Source organism: Balaenoptera ricei, chromosome 10 (genome assembly GCF_028023285.1).
Source record: "Balaenoptera ricei isolate mBalRic1 chromosome 10, mBalRic1.hap2, whole genome shotgun sequence".
Lineage (NCBI taxonomy): Eukaryota > Metazoa > Chordata > Mammalia > Artiodactyla > Balaenopteridae > Balaenoptera > Balaenoptera ricei.
In genome coordinates, this window is record NC_082648.1 from 47634765 (window position 1) to 47654783 (window position 20019).

The following is a 20019-nucleotide window of genomic DNA, read 5'->3' on the forward strand; positions in this document are numbered from 1 at the left end:
GGGCACGCCCAGCCAGGCAGCAGAGGGTAGCAGTTAAGAACTTGGCCTCTGCAGACAGGCTGCATGGGTTCAGATCCTGCCAACGTTGCTAACTGCACAACTCTGGGCAGTTTACTATTTGTGCTTCAGTTTTGTCATCGGTAAAATGGAGCCAATAATGGTCTTAACTTATAAAGTTGTGAGAGTGAAATGCACTAATACATGTGAAGGCTTAGAACAATGCCTGGCACATAGTAAATGTTAGGCACTATTTTTATGTCCCGGAATTAGCCAGACAGGAGGAAGACAGAAGGGTCTCCATCCTACATAGGATCCCTGGATTTGAGGGTAATATTACCGCCACAAAGGCAGAGGCTATTGGAGGTATGTTTATGTATTTATTGTGTCTGGAAGGCAGCCAGTTGAAGAGGAGGGAGAGCCGGGGTGGAGATGGCAGGCAGGGGATCTGTCCGTGGGTTTAAACGGCAGGCAATGCTAGGATCGCAGCATGCGCACAAAGGCACTCAGGACACATGCACTTTGTGTGTGCTCCCGGGCACCCACTCTGCCTGCAGACATCCACGACAGTGGCTGAATTCAGGCTTTGCCATCTAAGGGTCTCCAGAGGGCCAAGTCCTTCAGAACTTTGGCAAGAGGAGGAGAGGAGTGAACTTTGGCTCTTTTTGGGGGGTAGGGAGGTGAGGAGCACGTACTGGTAGTAAAACAATATTTATTATCATCTTCTCTAACTGATTGCCCTGATGGGGACACTGTAATGTCATCAAAGGAATTTAGAGGCATATCTGACACGGGTCTGACTCCACTTAAAAGCTTTGTGACTGTGTGTCAACCCCTCAAATGGAGACAAAAGCTATACCTACTTGACACGGCCTAGGCCAGGGTGAGGTGTCGAGGGTGCCAAATTGGAGAAGGCACTCACCTTCAGGTGGTGCAAGTAAGTGGTTGGCTAGACTACTGGTAATGACACCCCCATTTGCATGACCCTGAGAGTGAGTGCTTTGCTTGCCTCACCCTCCTCTGGGTCCCACCATCCCTCCACTTTCTGTAAAGATCGAATGAGGGAAAGCAGAGGAAAAAAGCATTTTGTAGTCTATGAGCTGCATGTTGCAACCCAATAGTGAGTCACAAAATCAGTTTGGTGAGTGTATTCATTTGCTAGGGCTGCCATAACAAAGCACCACAGCTGGGGGTGGGGGTGGGGGTGGCTTAGACCACAAAAGGAATTCATTGTGTCACAGTACCAGAGGCCAGAAGTCCAAGGTCAAGGTGTTGGCAGGGTTGGTCCCGTCTGAGGGCTGAGAGAGAGAATCCGTTCCAGGCCTCTCTCCTCAGCTTGTAGATGGCCATCTTCCTATTAACATGGTATTCTCCCTATATGCAAGTCTGTCTCCAAGTTTCCGCCCGTTTTTTGCTGCACCACGCAGCTTGCGGGATCTTAGTTCCCCGACCAGGGATCAAACCTGGGGCCCCAGCAATGAAAGCACTGAGTCCTAACCACCAGGCAATTCCCAAGTTTCCCCTTTTTATAAGGATACCAGTCATATTGGATTAGGGCCCACCCTAAGGACCTCATTTTAACTTGATTACCTTTGTAAAGACCCTATCTCCAAATAAGGTCACATTCTGAGGTACTGGGGGTACCTCATATGAATATGAATTTTTGAGGGATATATGAATTCAACGTATTAATATACAAATTTTCGAGAGACACAGTTCAACCCATAACAGTGAGCCTTGACCATCACTATTTTTTTTTATGAATTTATTTATTCATTTATTTTCGGCTGCGTCGGGTCTTCATTGCTGCGCGGGGGCTTTCTCTAGTTGCGGTGAGCGGGGGCTACTCTTCATTGCGGTGCGCGGGCTTCTCATTGCAGTGGCTTCTCTTGTTGCGGAGCACGGGTTCTAGGCGCGTGGGCTTCAGTAGTTGTAGCATGAAGGCTCAGTTGTGGCTCGCGGGCTCTTGAGCGCAGGCTCAGTAGTTGTGGCGCATGGGCCTTAGTTGCTCCACGGCACGTGGGATCTTCCTGGACCAGGGATCGAACCCGTGTCCCCTGCACTGGCAGGCGGATTCTTAACCACTGCGCCATCAGGGAAGTCCACTGACCATCACTTTTTTAAAACAAAGTATGATAGAATAGAAAGTATCAGAATGCATCACACAAAGTGAGGATAAGCTGTGTCTAATGAAACTTGTTTCTGTTTTATATATTTATCTGAGTTCTAGGTCTTGATGTAAAAGATACTTTTCAGTGCTGGTTGTGATCAAAACCAAAGCACCATTTGGATGTTGGTAACCATCACATATCACTTTGCATTGCTTTTTAATTATCTTATGGTTACATCCTTCTCTGACAAGGACATAAGCTCCCAGAGGGCGGGGACACATATCATCCTGTAAACTCTGTTATGCAGCTACAAAAAAACAAAGTTCATCCTCGCTAGTGAATACAAAGACTACCATTTACTGAGTGCTTACTGTGTACCTGGTGCTGGGCTGTTTTACATACACTCTCTTATATGAGGACTAAACTTAGTGATGGATTGATGGCAGGAGCTTAGTATATTTCACAGACAAGGTGAATGCGCACCACATTCTGAAGCACTGGGCAGCAGCTGGGATTTGTGGAGGATTGAGGGATAGAAGGAAAATTTCACAGAAGAAGTGTGGGAAGGTGCTGTGGGCCCCTAGGCAGCTCTGTCTCCCAGGCCTTTTCTATTCTCCCTAAATTTCCATCCACCTTGATACCAACTCACCATTTAGATTAGAGGAAACGGAGGCTATCAGTTGGAAACTCCTCCAGTTTCCTGCTCTCTGCCAACAGACATTTCATCAACACCTGCACCATCCCTTCAGGCTCAGAGCAGAGGGTGTCTCTGTCCCTGCCCCTGCCCAAAGTATGTTTCTCCACCTGTGCTCAGGGCTTCTCCTTCTGCCTCCCCAGGCACTGTTCCATTAATTGTCCCCTCCATCCTCCAAATCTCCAGCCTCTCATTCGCTAATTATTACAGCTCTTTTTTTTTTTTTTTTTTGGCCATGCTTTGAGTCTTGCGGGATCTTAGTTCCCCGACCAGGGATTGAACCCGGACCATGGCAGTGAAAGTGCCAAGTTCTAACCACTGGACCACCATGGAATTCCCTATTACAGCTCTTTATCCTCAGCATATAAACGTGTTCAAATTCGCCCACCTTTAAAAAAGTGAATCAGGGCTTCCCTGGTGGTGCAGTGGTTGGGAGTCCGCCTGCCAGTGCAGGGGACACGGGTTCGAGCCCTGGTCCGGGAGGATCCCACATGCCGTGGAGCGGCTAGGCCCATGTGCCACAACTGCTGAGCCTGCGCTCTGGAGCCCACGAGCCACAACTGCTGGGCCCGTGTGCCGCAACTGCTGAGGCCCGCGCACCTGGAGCCCATGCTCCACAATAAGAGTGGCCCCCACTTGCTGCAACTAGAGAAAGCCCGCGGGCAGCAACAAAAACCCAATGCAGCCAAAAATAAAAATAAATAAATTTATTTTTTCAAAAATGTGAATCAAACTGATAGCAAGCAAACAAAAGCAATCCTCCCAGATCTGTGTCCAGTTAATTCAATAAAAAATTTGTTGGGTGTCTGTTCTTAGGCTCTTATAGCTGAGAGGGGGAGTCAGATTTGTCAACAATGATACAACAGCATAATTGGGGCTGTGATTCCAGTGAAGCACAGGGTGCTGTGGGAGCATGTGGGAGGGGCACCTAAACTAGGTAGGGGATAGGAGAGATCAGGGAGGTGATGCCGGAACTGAATCTTAAAGGAAATTAAGATTCAGGAGTTACTGAGGCAAAGAACAAGAGGAGAGTTAAACCAGGAAGGGGATCTAGCATGTGCAAAAGCAAGGATACTGTGGGAGCAAGGTACCTTCTGGAAATGGTAGTAGTTGGCAATGGGGAACATTAGAGGATTTAGGGCAGGTGAGTAATATGATGAGATTTAGTAGAGAGACCACCCTGGCTGCAGCGTGGAAGATGGATTTAAAGAGTAAGTCTGAAGCCAGGAGAACTGTTCAGAAGGTTAATAATAATGAAGAAGGAGACCATGTGATGGAGGAGGAGAAGTGAAGCATTGTGGAATTGAGGCCGGTTAGGAAGAGAAGCAAAGACATGAGGAGCCAGTGGGAAAGGAAAGAACAGAGTCAAGGAACTGGAAGTCTCAACCAACCTAAAGACCAGCCTTCCTGGGAGCAAGGGAAAGAAGGAACTGAAGGGCTGGTCGGAGACAAGGGGGTGAGATTTCCGTCGAGTTCTCCTGGGAGGGTGTGGCAGAGGTCATGGCTATGGGAGTGAGTGGCTATGGAAACATGGAGGTGAGCACTGGAGTTGAGGAGGTCAAGAACCAAGAGGTCAGGGTGCCGCTGGACTACCTGCATGAACATTGAAGCCACCTGGGTTTGCTAAAGACCTGAGGTGGCCAGGAAGACGGTGAGTCAGATGCCAGTCTTTCTTCAAGGAGAGTGGGCAAATGACCCATCAGCAGATGGCAGCAAAAGTAATAACGTTTAGTGAGGGTTCATGTGTTACTTTCATTCCTACTTTTTATATAAGTACTGTACATTTTATCCTACAACAATACTGTGAAATAGAACTATGTGCCCAATGTGGTAGTCACTAGCCATATATGACTATTCCATTTTTTTTTTTTTGGCCACACCATGCAGCATGTAGGATCTTAGTTCCCCAATCAGGGATCAAATCCGTGCCCCCTGCATTGAGAGTAGGGAGTCTTAACCACTGGGCCACCAAGGAAGTCCCTGTGACTATTTACTTTTAATTAAAAAACTCAGTTCCTCAGGTGCACTAGTCTCATTTCAAATGCTCAACAGCTACATATGGCCAATGGCTGCTTTATTAGCACAGGCATGGGACATTTCCATCATCACAGTAAGTTCTGTTGGATGGTGCTGATAGTACTCGTTTTACAGATGAGGAAACTGCAGTGTGGAAAGTTTAAGTAATCTGCCCAAGGCCAAAGAGCTGGCAAGTAAGCTGGGATTTGTACCCAGTTAGTCTGGCATAAGCACTGTTGCCCTTAAGCAGTATGCTACACATCTTCTCAATGGAAGGTGAAATAGCTGACCCTTAAAAGGAAGAAGAATTTGTATGACTATCAGGGCAAACACTGATGATGCCTGCTCAGCAGTGTGTCTTTCTCCCTTGTTGGCAAAATCTGGATTTTGTACAGGTGTTCCCTTCCCATGCATTTAGGGGATGAATATCATTGGTCTTGCCAATCATGGTATTTCCATTGTCCTGGCCAATAGGACTTTGGGAGGATCTTGGAAAAGATTTTGTTTTTCTTCAATGTCAAGTCCACATGTGATGTCTGGAATAGCTGCAACCATGTTGCAACTGTGAGGAAAGGACCATCAACCACCGAAGACAGAGTATCAGCGTGAAGTGGTAGAAAACTCTTGATGAATCAACCAGCCCTGGATCTGTTCTAAAACTCTTTATTCAGTCTCCTTTAATTGGGTCTTCTGGTCCTTGCTGCTTGATGCATCCCTAACTGAGACTTTGGTGGAGCCACATTGACTATAAGAAATGGAGAGCACAGAGGAGGCTGATTGCCCTTGCTCCCACCACCACCTGACTTGTCCACTTGGGAGCATAAGTGATATCTCTTTAAAAAAGAAAAAAAGAGTGTCCTCAGGGAAGAGCCATGTTTCAGCCAAGCAAAGAGGGGCAAGGATAATCTGAGCCAAGGGTGACCCAGTGCCTTGTGCAAGGAAGGGATTGGGGAGCAGTGCAAGGGTGGTCAGGAAGAGGAAGCACTAGGCTGAGTGGAGAAGGGTGAACGCCCATTGAGGCCTGCCAAGGATGACAGGATGTGAGCAATGGTGGGGTCAGCTGATCTCAAGGTCCCAAATGTCAAGGTCCCTGCGGCTGTCAGGGGCTTACTGTGGCCAACAGACCTTCACCTCACAGAAGGACAATTAGCAGCCCTGGTGGGTGGGCGACAGCAGGCGTCTCTGGATGGAGTCAACTGTGATCAGGATTGAGCCTCTGCAAGGAAATTCCAGCCCTCTAACTATCACTCTAATTACTGTCTTGCCTTTCCCTCTGCCCCGGTGCAGCCAAGCTTCTTGGGAAAGTTATTCACATTCCCTGTCTTCCCTTCCTCACCTCCTCAGTACACTGCCAGCTGGCTACTGCCCCCACCAGTCCAATGAAACTGTTCTGACCCATGTCACACATGCCCTCCTAGAATGATGGCCTGTCCCTTTTCTGTCTGGACTGCTCAGCAGTATTCAACACTGTTAGCCACTCTTGAATAAGCTATTCCCCCACTGGTTTTCATGGTCCCTCTCTCCTAGTCTTCCTCCTACCTGTCTGGGTGCTCCTTCTCAGTCTCCTGTCTTCACAGGCTACCCTTCCTTGTAATCTCATCCACACTCAAGGCTGCAGCACACGAGGGCAAAGCAATGTAATGTGGTTAAAACCATGGCCTCTGGGGCCAGGCCACCTGGGTTCAAATCCTTGCCCTACCACTTGGTTGCTGTATGACATCTACATCCCTATCAAGATGTAGGTCATTATCCTCACCCCACCCCCTGGGGGAGCCACTGTTCTAATTTTTTCCATGGTAGCTTTGTTTTGTCTGTTCTAGAATTCATATAAATGGAATAAAACAGGATGTGCTTTGGAGGGAGAGGGATGGACTGGGAGTTTGGGGTTGGTAGATGCAAACTATTACATTTAGAATGGATAAACAACAAGGTCCTAATGTATAGCACAGGGAACTATATTCCATGTCCTGTGATAAACCATAATGGAAAATAATATAAAAAAAGAATGTATATATGTGTATAACTGAGTCACTTTGCTGTACAGCAGAGATTGGCACACATTGTAATCAACTATACTTCACTTAAAAACAAAACAAAACAAAACAAAAAACCAGGATGTGCTTTTATGTCTGGCTTCTTTTACTCACCATGTCTTGAGATTTATCGTGTTGTTGTGTATATACATAGTGTGTCCATTTTTATTACTAAGTAGTATCCCATGGTAGAGATATACCATAGTTTGTTTATCCTTTTTTAAAAAAATGATAGCTACCTGGGCCATAGCCAGTTTTGGGCTATTATGAAGAAAACTACTATGAACATTCTTTTTTTAAAAAATTTATTTAATTAATTTATTTATTTTTGGCTGTATTGGGTCTTCTTTGCTGTGCGCGGGCTTTCTCTAGTTGCGGGGAGCGGGGGCTACCGTTGCGGTGTGCGGGCTTCTCATTGTGGTGGCTTCTCTTTTTGGGGAGCACAGGCTCTAGGCGCACGGGCTTCAGTAGTTGTGGTGCATGGGCATAGCTGCTCTGCGGCATGTGGGATCTTCCCGGACCAGGGCTCAAACCCGTGTCCCCTGCATTGGCAGGCGGATTCTTAACCACTGCTTAACCAGGGAAGCCCTATGAACATTCTTTGGATCTCTGTGTGACCATACGTTTTCATTTCTCTTGAATAAATAACTAGGAGTATAATTGCTGGGTCATGGGGTAGATATGTGCTTAGTTATATAAGAAACTGCTACATATTTTTCCAAATTTATAGTACATTTTACATTCCCAACACTGTATGAGAGTTCCAATTGCTCTACATTCTCACTAGCATTTGGTATTGTCAGTTTTTTAAAGTTTAACGATTTTGGTGAGTATGGAGAATTATCTCACTGTGGTTTTAATTTGCATTTTCTTGATGACTAGAGATATTGAGCACTTTTCATGTGCTTATTGGGCATTAATACATGTTCTTTTGTGATGTATCTGTTCAAATCTTTTGTCCATTTTTTTAAAATGGGGTGTCTTTTTATTACTGTGTTATAGGAACTTTTTTATGTATCCTGGATACCAGTTCTTTGTGAGATCAATATTTTACTTACCTTTTGGCTTACTTATTCATTTTCTTAATGGTGTCTTTTGATGAACAAAAGTTTTCAATTTTGATGTTTCTTTTATCAATTTTTTTCTTTTATGGTTATTGCTTTCCATGACATAAGAAATTTTTGCCTACTTCCAAGTCATGAAGATATTCCATGTCTTCACCTAAAAACCTTATGATTTAGCTTGTATGGCTTAGGTCTATCATTAATCTTGAATCAATTTTTGCACATGGTGTGAGGTAGGGATCACGATTTACTTATTTCTCCCATATGGCTATTCAGTTGTTCCAGCACAATTTGTTGAAAAGATATTCCTTTTCCCAGTGGATTGCCTTGACATCTTCATCAAAATTAAATGACGTTTAAGTGTGAGTCTATTACTGGCCCTCTATTCTATCCCACGGATCTGTTTGTCAATCCTTATGCCAGTACCATAGTGTCTTGATTACAGTAGCTTACAAGTCTTGAAGTCAAGTAGTACAAGTTCTCTGGCACTGAGAATTTTTTTTGTCAGCACTGGGATTTTAAAACTCCCCGGGTGATTCTAATGTGCCGCCAAAATCTGAGAAGTTGAGAACATTCTAATGTGAGCCACAGTTTCTAGACTCAGCTTTCCCTGTCACTATCCTCTAGGCCAACATGATAAACTAATTAATATACTTGATCCTACCTCTTTACCTGGAATCCTCTTCCTCTTCAGCTCTATGGCTTGTGCATTAAGGACTTCATCAATTTCTCACCTGGCTCCCCACTACTTCTAGAAAAAAATTCTAAGTCCTTAGTGTGGCTAAAATCACCCTTTTGATTAGGCTCCCTGATACTTCATCCATTATCTTCCCCAATAAGTACCTTAAGCTTCAGCCATACCATAATTGCCTCAAATGTTTTAAACTTCTTCATGCCTCCATGCCTTTGCCTGTCCTCCAGCCTAAAACACACTTTCCTTCTGTCATTGTTTATCATCTCCTTCCTCTCTTTCAACACATAACCTGGTATCATCTACTCTGCCCTGCTTTGACCCTCTTATCTGGAATAGGTATCCTGCCCTGGTTCCCTCTGTGCCATGTACCTTTATCACAGTTATTAAGGTACTTTGTTGTAATTGTCAGTGATCTAATTGCACAACCCCACTAACCTGTACACTTCTTGAAGTCTGAGACTATGTGTTTCCATCTCTTGTCCCTAGTGCTTACCAATGTAACTGGCACATATGAGGTACCTAATAAATGTTTATTAAATGAAAGAAAACTGGGCTCCAATCTGCACTGTGCTTTGGAGCAGATTCCTTAATTTTTCTGAGACTCTATTTCCATATCTACAAACTGAAAAGAACACTTATGCCACAAGGCAGTTATAAGACTTAAATGAGCTAATCCATGTAAAATCCACTGCATGGAGTTGGTATATGGTAAGTACTCAGTAAATGTTGGTTCTCTTCCCACTTTCCACCAGACCCTTCAGACACTCTTCCTGTTTACACTTCTTTAGCTGACCGCTAGGTGGTATCAGTCTCTGGCCTGACATTCAATCCCAGAGCTGCCCCCTTAATGCCCCATCTCAGTGCCTGTTACGGTCGACAGGAAAGGGAGATGTTTAATAATCTGCTGGGAGATCCAAAAAAAGGGGATATCCTCTCCACCAATTTCTTTGCCCACTGTCACCATTCTTGATATTCCGATCATGGATTGCAGAGAATTCCTCCTTGGTTTTCCCCTATTTGGTTACAATTCCAACCCAAGGGTTTGAAGATGGAAAAAGCTTCTTTGAATAGAAGTGGGGAGAAAGAGAAGAAGCTGAGGGAGAGAGGGACTATATAATGGGTGCTATAGGAGAAATATGGAGAAAATGCTTCCAGTCACATCCCGTTCGATGGTACTTAATTATGATTGTCTCCTCTACCAGTGCAGACTCCCCTAGTCCTAACACACCTGTCAGCTTACCCACTGAACAATCAAGAGGTCCTAACGCTGGGTGGATACAAGAAGTAAAAGACATGTTACCTGCCCTTAGGGACCACCATATGGTCTGATGGTGGACACAGAACCCTCGAAATTAAGTGCTAAATTCTCGGTACTGAGGCTATCTTGAGAGCAAGTTTGGAACAGGAGAGATGGGCAGAGTGAGAATAACAGGAGAGCCTTGCTGATGAGGGTAGGAAGCAGCTGAGAGAAGAGTATAATTAAAGGCTCAGGTAGAAATATGCATTCTCTTGTCTTATAGAGACAACCTCAGCACTTCACACATTGGAAATAACCCAAGGGCCCAACAATCCCAGTAGACTGTGGAGTATCCAAGCAAGGAGATTCCAAGCAGCCAATACAAAGAGTGAGCTAGATGTGTGTGTACAATGTGGAAAGGGATCAAGATGAGTTAACTGAAAAAAAAGCAAGTTCCGGAACAGTATATACTGTATGAGCTCATTTGTGGTTTTAAAAGATGTTTATTTATATTTGTTTACCTTTTTTTTTTTTTTGGCCACACCAGGTGGCTTGTGGGGTCTTAGTTCCCCGACCAGGGATTGAACCTGGGCCCTCAGCAGTGAAAGCACGGAGTCCTAACCACTGGACCACCAGGGAATTCCCTGTTTATCATTTCAAAAAAAAAACCTCTTGGAAGGAGACCCAAGGAACTCTTAGTAGTGGTTATTCTGAGGGTGGGACTGAAGAATGGGAGGATGGAGAGTAGTGGCAAGTTTACTTTTCATCTTGTACCTTCCTATACTCTGAATTTTGCGACCACTAAGTATTACCATTTTTTACAATATAACCTTCATAAAAATAAACACACATTCACATTCAGGAGATAGCAGGGGTTGGGACGTAGCAAATGAGAAGTGTCGATATGCTGGCTGAGGCCAGATATTGGGAGGCCAGGACTGGGAGAAGAGTTCACATTTGATTCCATTGTCTATAGACACCCAGTAGAGGTTTGCCAGCCAGGAAGAGACACAGGGAAAGCAGTTCCAGGAAGATTTACCTGCATGAGATAGGTATCAGGGAGAGGAATGGGGCTGCCCCCTCACAACCCTCTCAGGCTACGTATGGTCACTCCAGCTAGCTTTTTCCTTGCAAAGCCACCTGAAGTCTGTTTCAATCTGACTTCACCTGGATGACAACATGGGGAGGGGGTCCTGGGAGAAGAAGGAACCTAGTAGGAGTTCATTAAAAACATTTAGTAAGTCCCTGCCATGTGACCACCACTGTGTTAGCCCATGAGGTCTGGATGAAAGGATGAATAAGACCCCACCCCTGCCCAGAGAAACTCCGGCAGTGGAAATGGAGGAAGTCTGAACTCTATTTCAAAGGAAGAAAATGACAAATCTTGAGCACAGGTTTGCAAGATTGGTATAGGAGAGAAAGGCCCAGAAGACAAGTTGGCAGTAAGTCTGAGGTTTCTGGCCTGGGAGACTAAAGGCAGGTGGCCTTGGCCCTGAGCAAAGCGAGCCAGGAGGAAGCTCTGGTTTGGTGAAAAGGTCTAGCTCCTTCTGGATTCCTCTCTTGCTCTCACTGCCATTAGTAGACAAGTCCTCCATGCTGCTCCACTTTCTGCCAGGGCCAGGCTGGCGTGAGGATTTGGGGCCTTTCCTTGACTAGAACTTTAAAAGGGAGAAGGGTGGTGCAAGCCTCCCTCATCTCTAATGTGAATTTCTGGCGTCGCCTGCTGTCTCCCTGATCTCTGACTTCCAGACACCAGAAAGTCAGACACCCAAGGTACAGCCTTAAAACACCGCCCAGAAGGGGGCAGTGGCCAGAAGCACATTCACTGGGCTCTGGGAACCGCTCGGCGCCCTGTGGACTCAAAGCAGCATTCCCTTACGGACTCAGGCTTGGACAAAGGTCCGGCACTCAGCAGACACCTCCTTAGAACTCGAGGCCTGGAAACAGAGGTCCAGGGTCCCTCATCTTATTCCAAATCCCTGTTGCTCGGAATCTAAAACCCCGACTTGGTGGGAAGCCAGTCAGAAGGTATAAAAAAACAAAACACCAAACAAAAAAGTATATGAGCCCCGACCTCTTGGGGCGAAGGTGGGTGGACCTTCCTTAACCCCACCCGCTGGTGATTCACCTCCCTCCAAACCAGGGCCTGCCTCTCCCGGTGCCAGGCAAACAGGGCGGGGCGGGTACTAAGGTGGGCTCCATCCCCAAGCCCTAGGCGGGCGGACAAGCTCCGGCGTGTCCCGGCGGGTGTCCCTGTTTACTCCAAGTCCGGGAGCGAGGTGGGGGCAGGCTGTCTCGGCCCCTCCCCCACCCCGCCCCCCTCCGCCGCAGGCCCCAATCCCCGTCCAGGTTTTACAAAGTCTCCAAATCAAAGCTCAGCTTCTCCCCGCATCTTCCCCGCGGACTGGCAGCCCCCGACCCCACCCCAGTCATGGGAAGGCACAGTCAGGGTTCCCCCAGGAGATCAGGCCTCTGTCCAGACCTCCCGGTCTTGGATCCGCAGACGGGGCCTGAAATTCTAGGGCAAGACACCGAGTTTCAAAGAAAAGCCGCTCAGCTCTCCTCAACCCCCCTGCCCAACCCCCCTCGCCCCTTCAGCTCCCGAGCGCAAGGGAGAAAGGCTCAGTCACGGGAATGGGCGCTCCAGGCCCAAAATCAGCCAGCGGGACCCCGGGAACCCCCCGCTCTCGGACCGGTAGCCAGAGATCCAAATCTGGTCGCCGCTCTGACTCCCCCTCCCCAGGGCAGCGCGCCAAATCGGCGCATGCGCACTCACAAGATTGCCGCGTAGCTCTTTCTCCCCCCCCCCCCTTTTTTTTTTCCCCGCCCCTTCTCTCCCTCCCTCCTCTCCCGGTCCCCTCCCTCTCCCCCCCCCTCAGCCCGCCCCGCGGCACCTCAGTCCGGGGAACAGTGGTGCGAGCTCCAGGCCCGTGCACTGAGGAGGCGGAAACGAGGGGAGACCCCATAGCTCCATCAGGCCCCTTCCGAAGGCTCCCCCACCCGGTCCACGCCCCCCACTCCCCCACCCCGCCTCCTCCCAATTGTGCATTTTTGCAGCCGGAGGCGGCTCGGAGATGGGGCTGTGAGCTTCGCCCGGGAGGGGGAAAAAGAGGAACGAAGAGAAAAGCCGGGGGTGAAGGGTTTGGATTTGGGGGCAGAGGGTGCACCCCCGTCTGCAGGCCCTCCCCACGGGGCTCCGAACTCTACCTCTTCACCCAGACCCCTGGTGAGCTTTGCTGAAGGATAGGATAAGAATAGAGGAGGAGAAGGGAGGAAGGAGGAAAAAGGGGACCCCCCAGTTGGGGGGGGGCGGCGACGGCGAAAAGTAACAGGACCAGAGGGCAGGGGGCTGCTGCTTGCATCAGCCCACACCATGCTGACCCCGCCGCTGCTGCTGCTGCTGCCCCTGCTCTCAGCTCTGGTCGCGGCCGCTGTCGATGGTGAGTGAGATTCCGCGGCCCCCTTGGACCCCTGGGGACACCCACTCCCCAGCCCCCACTCCTGCGTTCGGATGGGAAAGGGAGACGCGGGAGGGGGTGCCTTTTGTTATCCCAGCCCAGCTGACACAGCAGCGGCCTGACTGGGGGTGGGGATGGGGGTCCAATTTGGAGGATAGGGGCCCCAGGCAAATGATGCTTCTGGGACCCCCCCCAGCCCAAACAAAGACCAGAGGCCTGGGAAGGGAGAGGAGGGATCCCCCTTTTTCTGATTCTGGCATCTAGAGGCCTTCTTTTCCTATCTCTGGTGGGGGAGGGCCTCCGCCTCCCCTGCATCCTCCACCCCCCCACAACACATCTGAATTGTAAAGGAATCCGGATTTGCTGTTTACTGGCTGCAAAAGGGGGCGGGGGTCCTTTTGCAGTGGCCTCTGCATCTGGAAGGGGAGCCGGGTCAGGGGTGCCCCGCTGGGCAGAGGGCAGGCAGGACAGGGGGGATGGCTGTGGTGGGGAGAGAGAGGGCCACGGGAGGGCCCCCTGCTTGGGTGTGGAATCTGGGCCCTTGGAGACCGGGCTTGAAGGCCTGGGTCCAGGATCCAGCGGGCTGCCAGCCTGGGTTCCGAAATGAGCACTTCCCCCTCTCAGGGCCTCTGTCAGTAGCCTGGAAAGGGCTGTGTTGGGGGCTGTAGCGGGTGGGGGAAGGCGAAGCTATATGACTTTGAATTTTCCTTCTTAATTCCTGGGAGCTTTGAGATGAAAAACGTTAGATGTCATCATTGGGGTAGGGGACTGTAGAATGACCTGGAATGCTGAGGTGGGAGGGTGGAGGAAGGCTGCTTTCTCCCTGACTTCTGGTCTGATCACAGTTTGTACTGGAAGGAGAGTTGGAGGCTGGATGGGGTTATGGCTATGCCCCCACCCCCTAATTCCCTGCTCCTTTGGTAGATGTGTTTATTTCTCTCCACCATTTCCCCTCCTCCCCTCATACGCACACACTTTGTATACTGCAGTTAGGTTTGGGCTAGAACTGTGTCCTTTTGGAGAAATGGGGTGCCCTCTTGCCTTTCTTTAATGTCAGCTATTTTCCCTCTTACTTGTGAGTCACTGGTTCAAGTCTTGCTCAAGCTCTGAGCTGGGGTCATGGGGTTGGGCTGGGCTGGGCCCCTGATTTGGAAGGGGTGGGATCTCATCCCTTCCCGTCATTTTAGTCCTCTCATCCAGGGAAAAATCTGGACCCAATACCATCATGCACCCCTCCTCCATCTTCTAAATTTTGCCAGATTGTGATTGGGAAAGTTTTTCTCTGAAACCAGACTATCTCTCTCTCTCTCTCTTCCCCTCCCCACAACTTGCTTCAGTGGGAGGAGGGAGGTTAGGGGGTCAGGAAGTAGCTGTGCCCAGAAAGACAATATATTCAGTAGCTCTCAATTATGCCGTCTTGGGGACTCTGTCTGCCTAACCCCCACCCCACATCAATTATCTGCCCAAGAGGAGGAAAGAGGCTGTGCCCTGAATACCCTTCAGACTAGCCCTTGCCCATGACTTCTTCAGTTATGCATGTTGTTTCCTCTTGTTCTCAGCCCTGTGAAGTGAGAGGGGAAACTGAGGCAGAAAGATTTGGGTACAGCGGCTTCTGGGAGGGATAGAAAAAAATTTTAAGAGAGAGTGACCCATCAAGAGCCCCACGATGGGAGGTGGATTGAGTTAGGCAGAGGGAAAAGGTGGTCTCTGTGGAGAGCAGAAAAGGTCCCCAGCCTGGTCAGGAATGGCCCCAGGGAACTTCACCCCCAGGGTTCCAGAGTGGTTCTGTCTGCCACACCAAGTTGGTGGGTGGTGAGTGGAAGAGGGAGACTGGATGTGTTTTCCTTAATGGTCTCCCACGCTTTTGTAAGTTTCCACCCAGTCCACAGCTGTAACCCCAGCTCAAACCAAACTCTATCCAAAGTCCTGGAGAGAGGACCCCTCCCCAAACACACATACTGTTCTCACCTTAAGAATGGGAATAGTGAATCATCAGTTCTACCCCATTCTGTGGGGTGGGAAAGGGAAACTGCACAGACCTGTAGGGCCAATGTTGTCTAGGACAGCCTAGGGATTCCTCTATTCCCACCCCTGCCCTCATGTCTCAGGCCCACAGACACGGAACTTTCTCCTTCATTTTCTGGAGAAGGACACGTCCTGGCTCCAGCTTACCTGACTCAATGTCTAACCTTCCTTTCTGCTGCTATCACAGACCTTGCTGCTTTCCCTCCAGGGAGCAGCCCTAGGGTCCTTCTCCACCATTTCTGCCTTCTCTGCTATGCCTGAACCCAATTCCCAGGGTCCCCTTCTCTTTGGGAAGCAATGTCACTCCCTGCTAGTAGATAGAATTGAGTATACTTGCTACCTGGGAGGATGGAGAAACAGATGGAATGGGGAATGGGAAGAGGAGTTACTGAGGTTCCTGCTGAGATTAGGAACATTTTGTAGTGGAGAGGGCTGGCTGCCTTCCTCTCTCCTACCCATCTCCACGTACCCCCTCGAGCCAGTGTATTACCATTTATCAGACAAACTGGACAGTTAAGTGAGTTATGAGGCTGAGTTGTTTGCCTTCTGGCTCTTTGAGAGATGGTTCCAAACTCCTTTCTCCCCTGGTCAGACTCAGATCTTGGACATCTCCCCTCACCCTCATCTGTCAAACCAGGGATGTGTAGGACATTGATTTGGGGATGGAGGGATATTTTGATGTTTGAGGCTGCTTCTCAAGACTTCCTTTTCTCCTAATCTTGCTCCCTCTTCCTCCATTTTCTTTATATTTTTTTGCCCCCAACCACTCCCCATCACTGGGCCTCTTAAGGATGTCAGCAGGGGCCCTGGCCAGAGCCAGATCCTGTCCAAATCCCCGGAACTTTACAAAACTCCTTCCTTACCTTTGGGAAGCCCTTCCTTACCAAGTCTAACTTTCTTTCCTCTTGCTGTAGTCTCAGCCTTTGCATATCAAAACCCCAAGCCTAAGGCTTATTCCCCTCAGTAGTTTCCTGTCAGGGCACCACCCCCTCCCTCCCCAACCCTCTGAACTCTCCAGCATTCAAGTCCTCCAGCTCTGGATGGGGGCTTCTTGCCCTTTGGGAATCTGAGTGCAGTTGAGTGGGACCATGCAAGCTGTCCCTGACCTGGTGGAGCTGGGCGCTGGGTGTGGGTGTTTGAAGAACCTAGACCCATGCCCCTGTGTTCAGTCCCAGATTTCAGCCTGGTTAGCAGGATCCTGCATTGTTTGGAGAAGGAAGCAGTTGGCTCCGGATTGCTTCCGGTGCAGTGGCCCCAGGCCCCAGTGTAAAACCTCCCTGGGAAAGAGGTGAGGGACAGTGAGGGGAGGTATTTATCCCTCTTGCACCCCCAGGGAAGATGAGAATCTCCTGGAGGCCTTGGCTTCCCTGTTGAAGAGCTTCAGTCTTCCTTCCTCCCACCCTCCCAATTCCGTGGGAGGCAGCGGCCCCTATTCTGAGTCTCCCTTGGGTCAGGCACTGCTAGGGCAGGGACTCTCTTTGTCCAAGTCAAGGTATATGCTTCCCCACCCTGAGTCTCAGGGATGTTATTCTCCGGGTTCATCCCAAGACAACTGTGTCATTGTCTTGGCAACCTCTCGGCTGAGACCCCTTCCCTGGTTTTTGCCTCTGTCTGTCTATCATTGGTGTGTGCTCTCTTGGCCTCAAACAACCTCTGTCTCTCATCCTCTCATCTCTCTTATCTCATCCTTCTCTCATCCTTTGTGGCATTCTCTGTCTTGTCTCTCTCAGTCTCTGTCTCTTGCTTTGTCTCTGTCTGTCTCCATCCACCTCCATCCAGGCCTCTTGGTATGTTGAAAACTACCTGGGAGCAGAAGTCTCTCCTGGGCTTTCCCACGTGCTCGCCATTTTGGAATTATTCTTCCCCTCCCAGGCCAAGCTTGGAATATCCAGTTCGGCAGTGAAAGTTCTCCCTCCACTTTCCTCCAAGTTCCTCTCTCTTCTTCCCCCTCCACTAATTTTGGAGAGAATGTTTCTGGAAGAAGGGAACTTGATACCCTTTGTGGGTTGAGTAAGAGAGGGAGTGCAGATAATTCAGAAAGGAGGAGGGAGGTTAGACTTCTGGCAGAACTTCCTCATGACCTGAGAACTGGAGAAAGGTGTGAGGAATGGGTCAGGAGCTTAGAGCTTTTACTTCTGCAGCGCATAAGCTGTGTGTGTGTTGGGGGGTAGGTGGGAAGGGCTTCTAAAGGCCTGGTGAGAGATATGCTGACCTCTGGAGACATTCGAAGGGTCTGATTTTACTTGTGGGGAAAGGAAAAGATGGTGGGGAGGTCAGGCTAATGTCCTGCTGAGTCAATATTGACTCAGGATGGAGGAGGAGACCCTTCCCCTCCCCCAGCAGCCCAAGCCATCCTGTCTGTCTGTCCAGGCCGCAAAGCAGAGGCCCAGACTCAGGAATGACAAAAATGTGTCTGAGCCTCGCTGAGCTGCGGGAAGGAGCCACCGGGTAACACCCAAAATACATAAAATTCAGTGAAAAGCTCTTGGTTAGGGTCTGGGAGGCCCCTGCTGTCCCACCCCCATATGTCTGAAAGTTTAGATTCCTGCAGGCTCTGCCCCCCACCCCCTGGCCACCCCCTGGCTCCTCTGTTCCCTTAGATATATCACGTGGCTCCTTTCAGAAAACATCCCCTGATACACAGCCTATCTCTCCCTCTGCTGTGTCTGCTCTTGAAAAGGGTCTCAGGGGTCTTTTTCACGCTTACCCTGTCTCGGGTCTCCTGGGTCTTTAGGAAATCTCACCACCTCTCTTCCTCTCCATCTCTGCTCCCAAGGGGATCAACGGATGGGTCCCCTCCTCTGGAGAAGACTCCCTCAGGGCTGTACTTCCCAGTCACCCTCTCTACTCTGGTCAGGCCCTCTCACCGCCCTTCCCCACCCTGCCCCCAAGGTCCCAGAATGGGACAGGACGACAGCCAAGGCTCAAGCAGGGCAGCGGGGTCCGTGTTGTGTCTGGATGCACACCCAACCCTACACCTCCCGTTCTGGCTCCATCTTGGTGGCCCTGGGGGCCATGGCTGGGCTGGGTGCCTGGGTTTGAGGGGGGGCAGGGGTGTTGGCCAGAGTTAGCATGGCGGTCACATTCATCTCCGGGCAAAGCTGAGAACAGACGGCCCCTGTGTCCTGGCGTTCTCTCTGCAACCTCACTCGCTCTCCCTCCGTAGTCCTCTCCTCCTTCTTCTCCCTTCTCTCTTCCCTCTTCTGTCCCGTTCTTGTCCCTTTCCCTCTTCTCCACCCTCTCCCCTCCTCTCTGAGGAGCCCTGAAGGCCACTGCCACCTCCTATAATCCCTGTCCCCACTCCCAGCGCCAGAGGACCCTGCCATTTCCCTTCTTCATCCTTCTTCATGTGGCTCCATCATCGTGGCCAGTGAGGAACCGCCGGTTCAGTCACTAATCGCTCTGTACCTCAGTTCCCTCGTCTGTATGATGGGGATTGCAACAGTACCCACGTCACAGGGTTTGAGGATCTAAATGAGTTAATGTGTACAAAGTGTTTCAGCTCAGTGGCTGACACAGAGTGACCATGTTGAAAAATGTTAGCTCATATCCTTAGAAAGCCCCAAGTCTCATGAGGGGCGGGAGGCAGGGGAGGCCTCTAGTTGCTCCTGAACTTAAGGCCACGTTGTTCCCTCATCTAAGGCCACAGAGGTGGGTTTCCTGGGTGCTGGCATCGGATGCGGAAGGCGCAGCTGAGGGCAGTGGGGTTGGCTGCTGGCTCTAAGCAGATTACAAGTTTCCTACCCCACCGCACTGCAGCTCCCTCTGCCTCCAAGTGAGGCTTCCCTTGGCTGTGTAGACTGCCCCAAAGTAGGTTATTTGTTTCTTTCCTCCCCTCTTCCCCCTGAAGGAAATCAAAGACAGGCCTCAGCCTTCACACTTGAGATTCCTAGGGCTTTCTCCACCATCCCTGATGGAAAGGAAGTTCTTTCACATCTCTCGAGACCCTTGTGCTGCCCTGACCTGTGGGAGACGTGCACCTCCAGTCCCCCTGCCCCAGCCCAAAGGGATGCTGCTGTGGGACAGGGGCCCTGAGCGCTCCTCTTCCTTTCACTCCCCATCCCCCGCTCCCTTCCCTCCGCAAGAGCACATCTGGTTTGTGAATCTCTCTCATTCCAGCTTTCGGAGTTTGCCAGCTGCTGTTTCCTCTGTCGAGTTCAGGCCAAAAATGGGGGTGGGGGACAGCGGGGGGACAAAGTGAGGGCCAAAGGAGGAGGAGATCGTGGCTGGGACTCGGAATGGAGGGGAGATTGGAGTGACCAACCGGTGACCTCAGGCCTGGGCTGTGAGTTCTACCCTGGGGAGGAGAGGGGGCGTGGACTAAAAGTCCAGGTGGAGGCAGGGGTGGCATGGGGGCCTTTCTGGGCTCCAAACAGCCCATCTGCCTCTGAGTCCCATTCCAGCCCCCTCTACCCGCCCCCCGACCAGCCAGTCTCGGCTGGCCAGGGGAAGAGGACCGTTCTCCGGCATGCTAACTAGGCTGGCGGGCTGTTTCCCCGGGAAGACCTCACAGCTGGCCCAGTGGGGCAATGAACTCAGCATTATCCACCTCCTCAAGGGGCCTTTATTCCCTGCTCAGGGTGGGGGGGAGGGGAGGGGGACTCCGGGGCCGGGGGCCTAGCCAGGCCATCCTTGATGTGTTTCCTGAACTCGGCTCTCATCCTGGCCAGGGGCCTGAGTGCAGTCCCCT

The 20019-nt window shown here is 50.0% G+C and overlaps 1 protein-coding gene across 2 annotated transcripts in view; it reads left to right on the forward strand.

The window, feature by feature from the left end:
* Positions 1-20019, forward strand: part of LRP1 (LDL receptor related protein 1) — a 92408-nt gene that overhangs the window by 33 nt on the left and 72356 nt on the right. The window contains exon 1 of one of the 2 annotated variants that reach the window (XM_059936239.1): positions 12747-13286. The exons of the other annotated variant lie outside the window; for it this stretch is intronic. Within the exon in view, the coding sequence (XP_059792222.1) occupies positions 13220-13286 (67 nt within the window). The 5' untranslated portion in view covers positions 12747-13219. Of the gene's footprint in view, positions 1-12746; positions 13287-20019 lie in introns of those variants that run through there. 2 annotated transcript variants of the gene reach the window in all.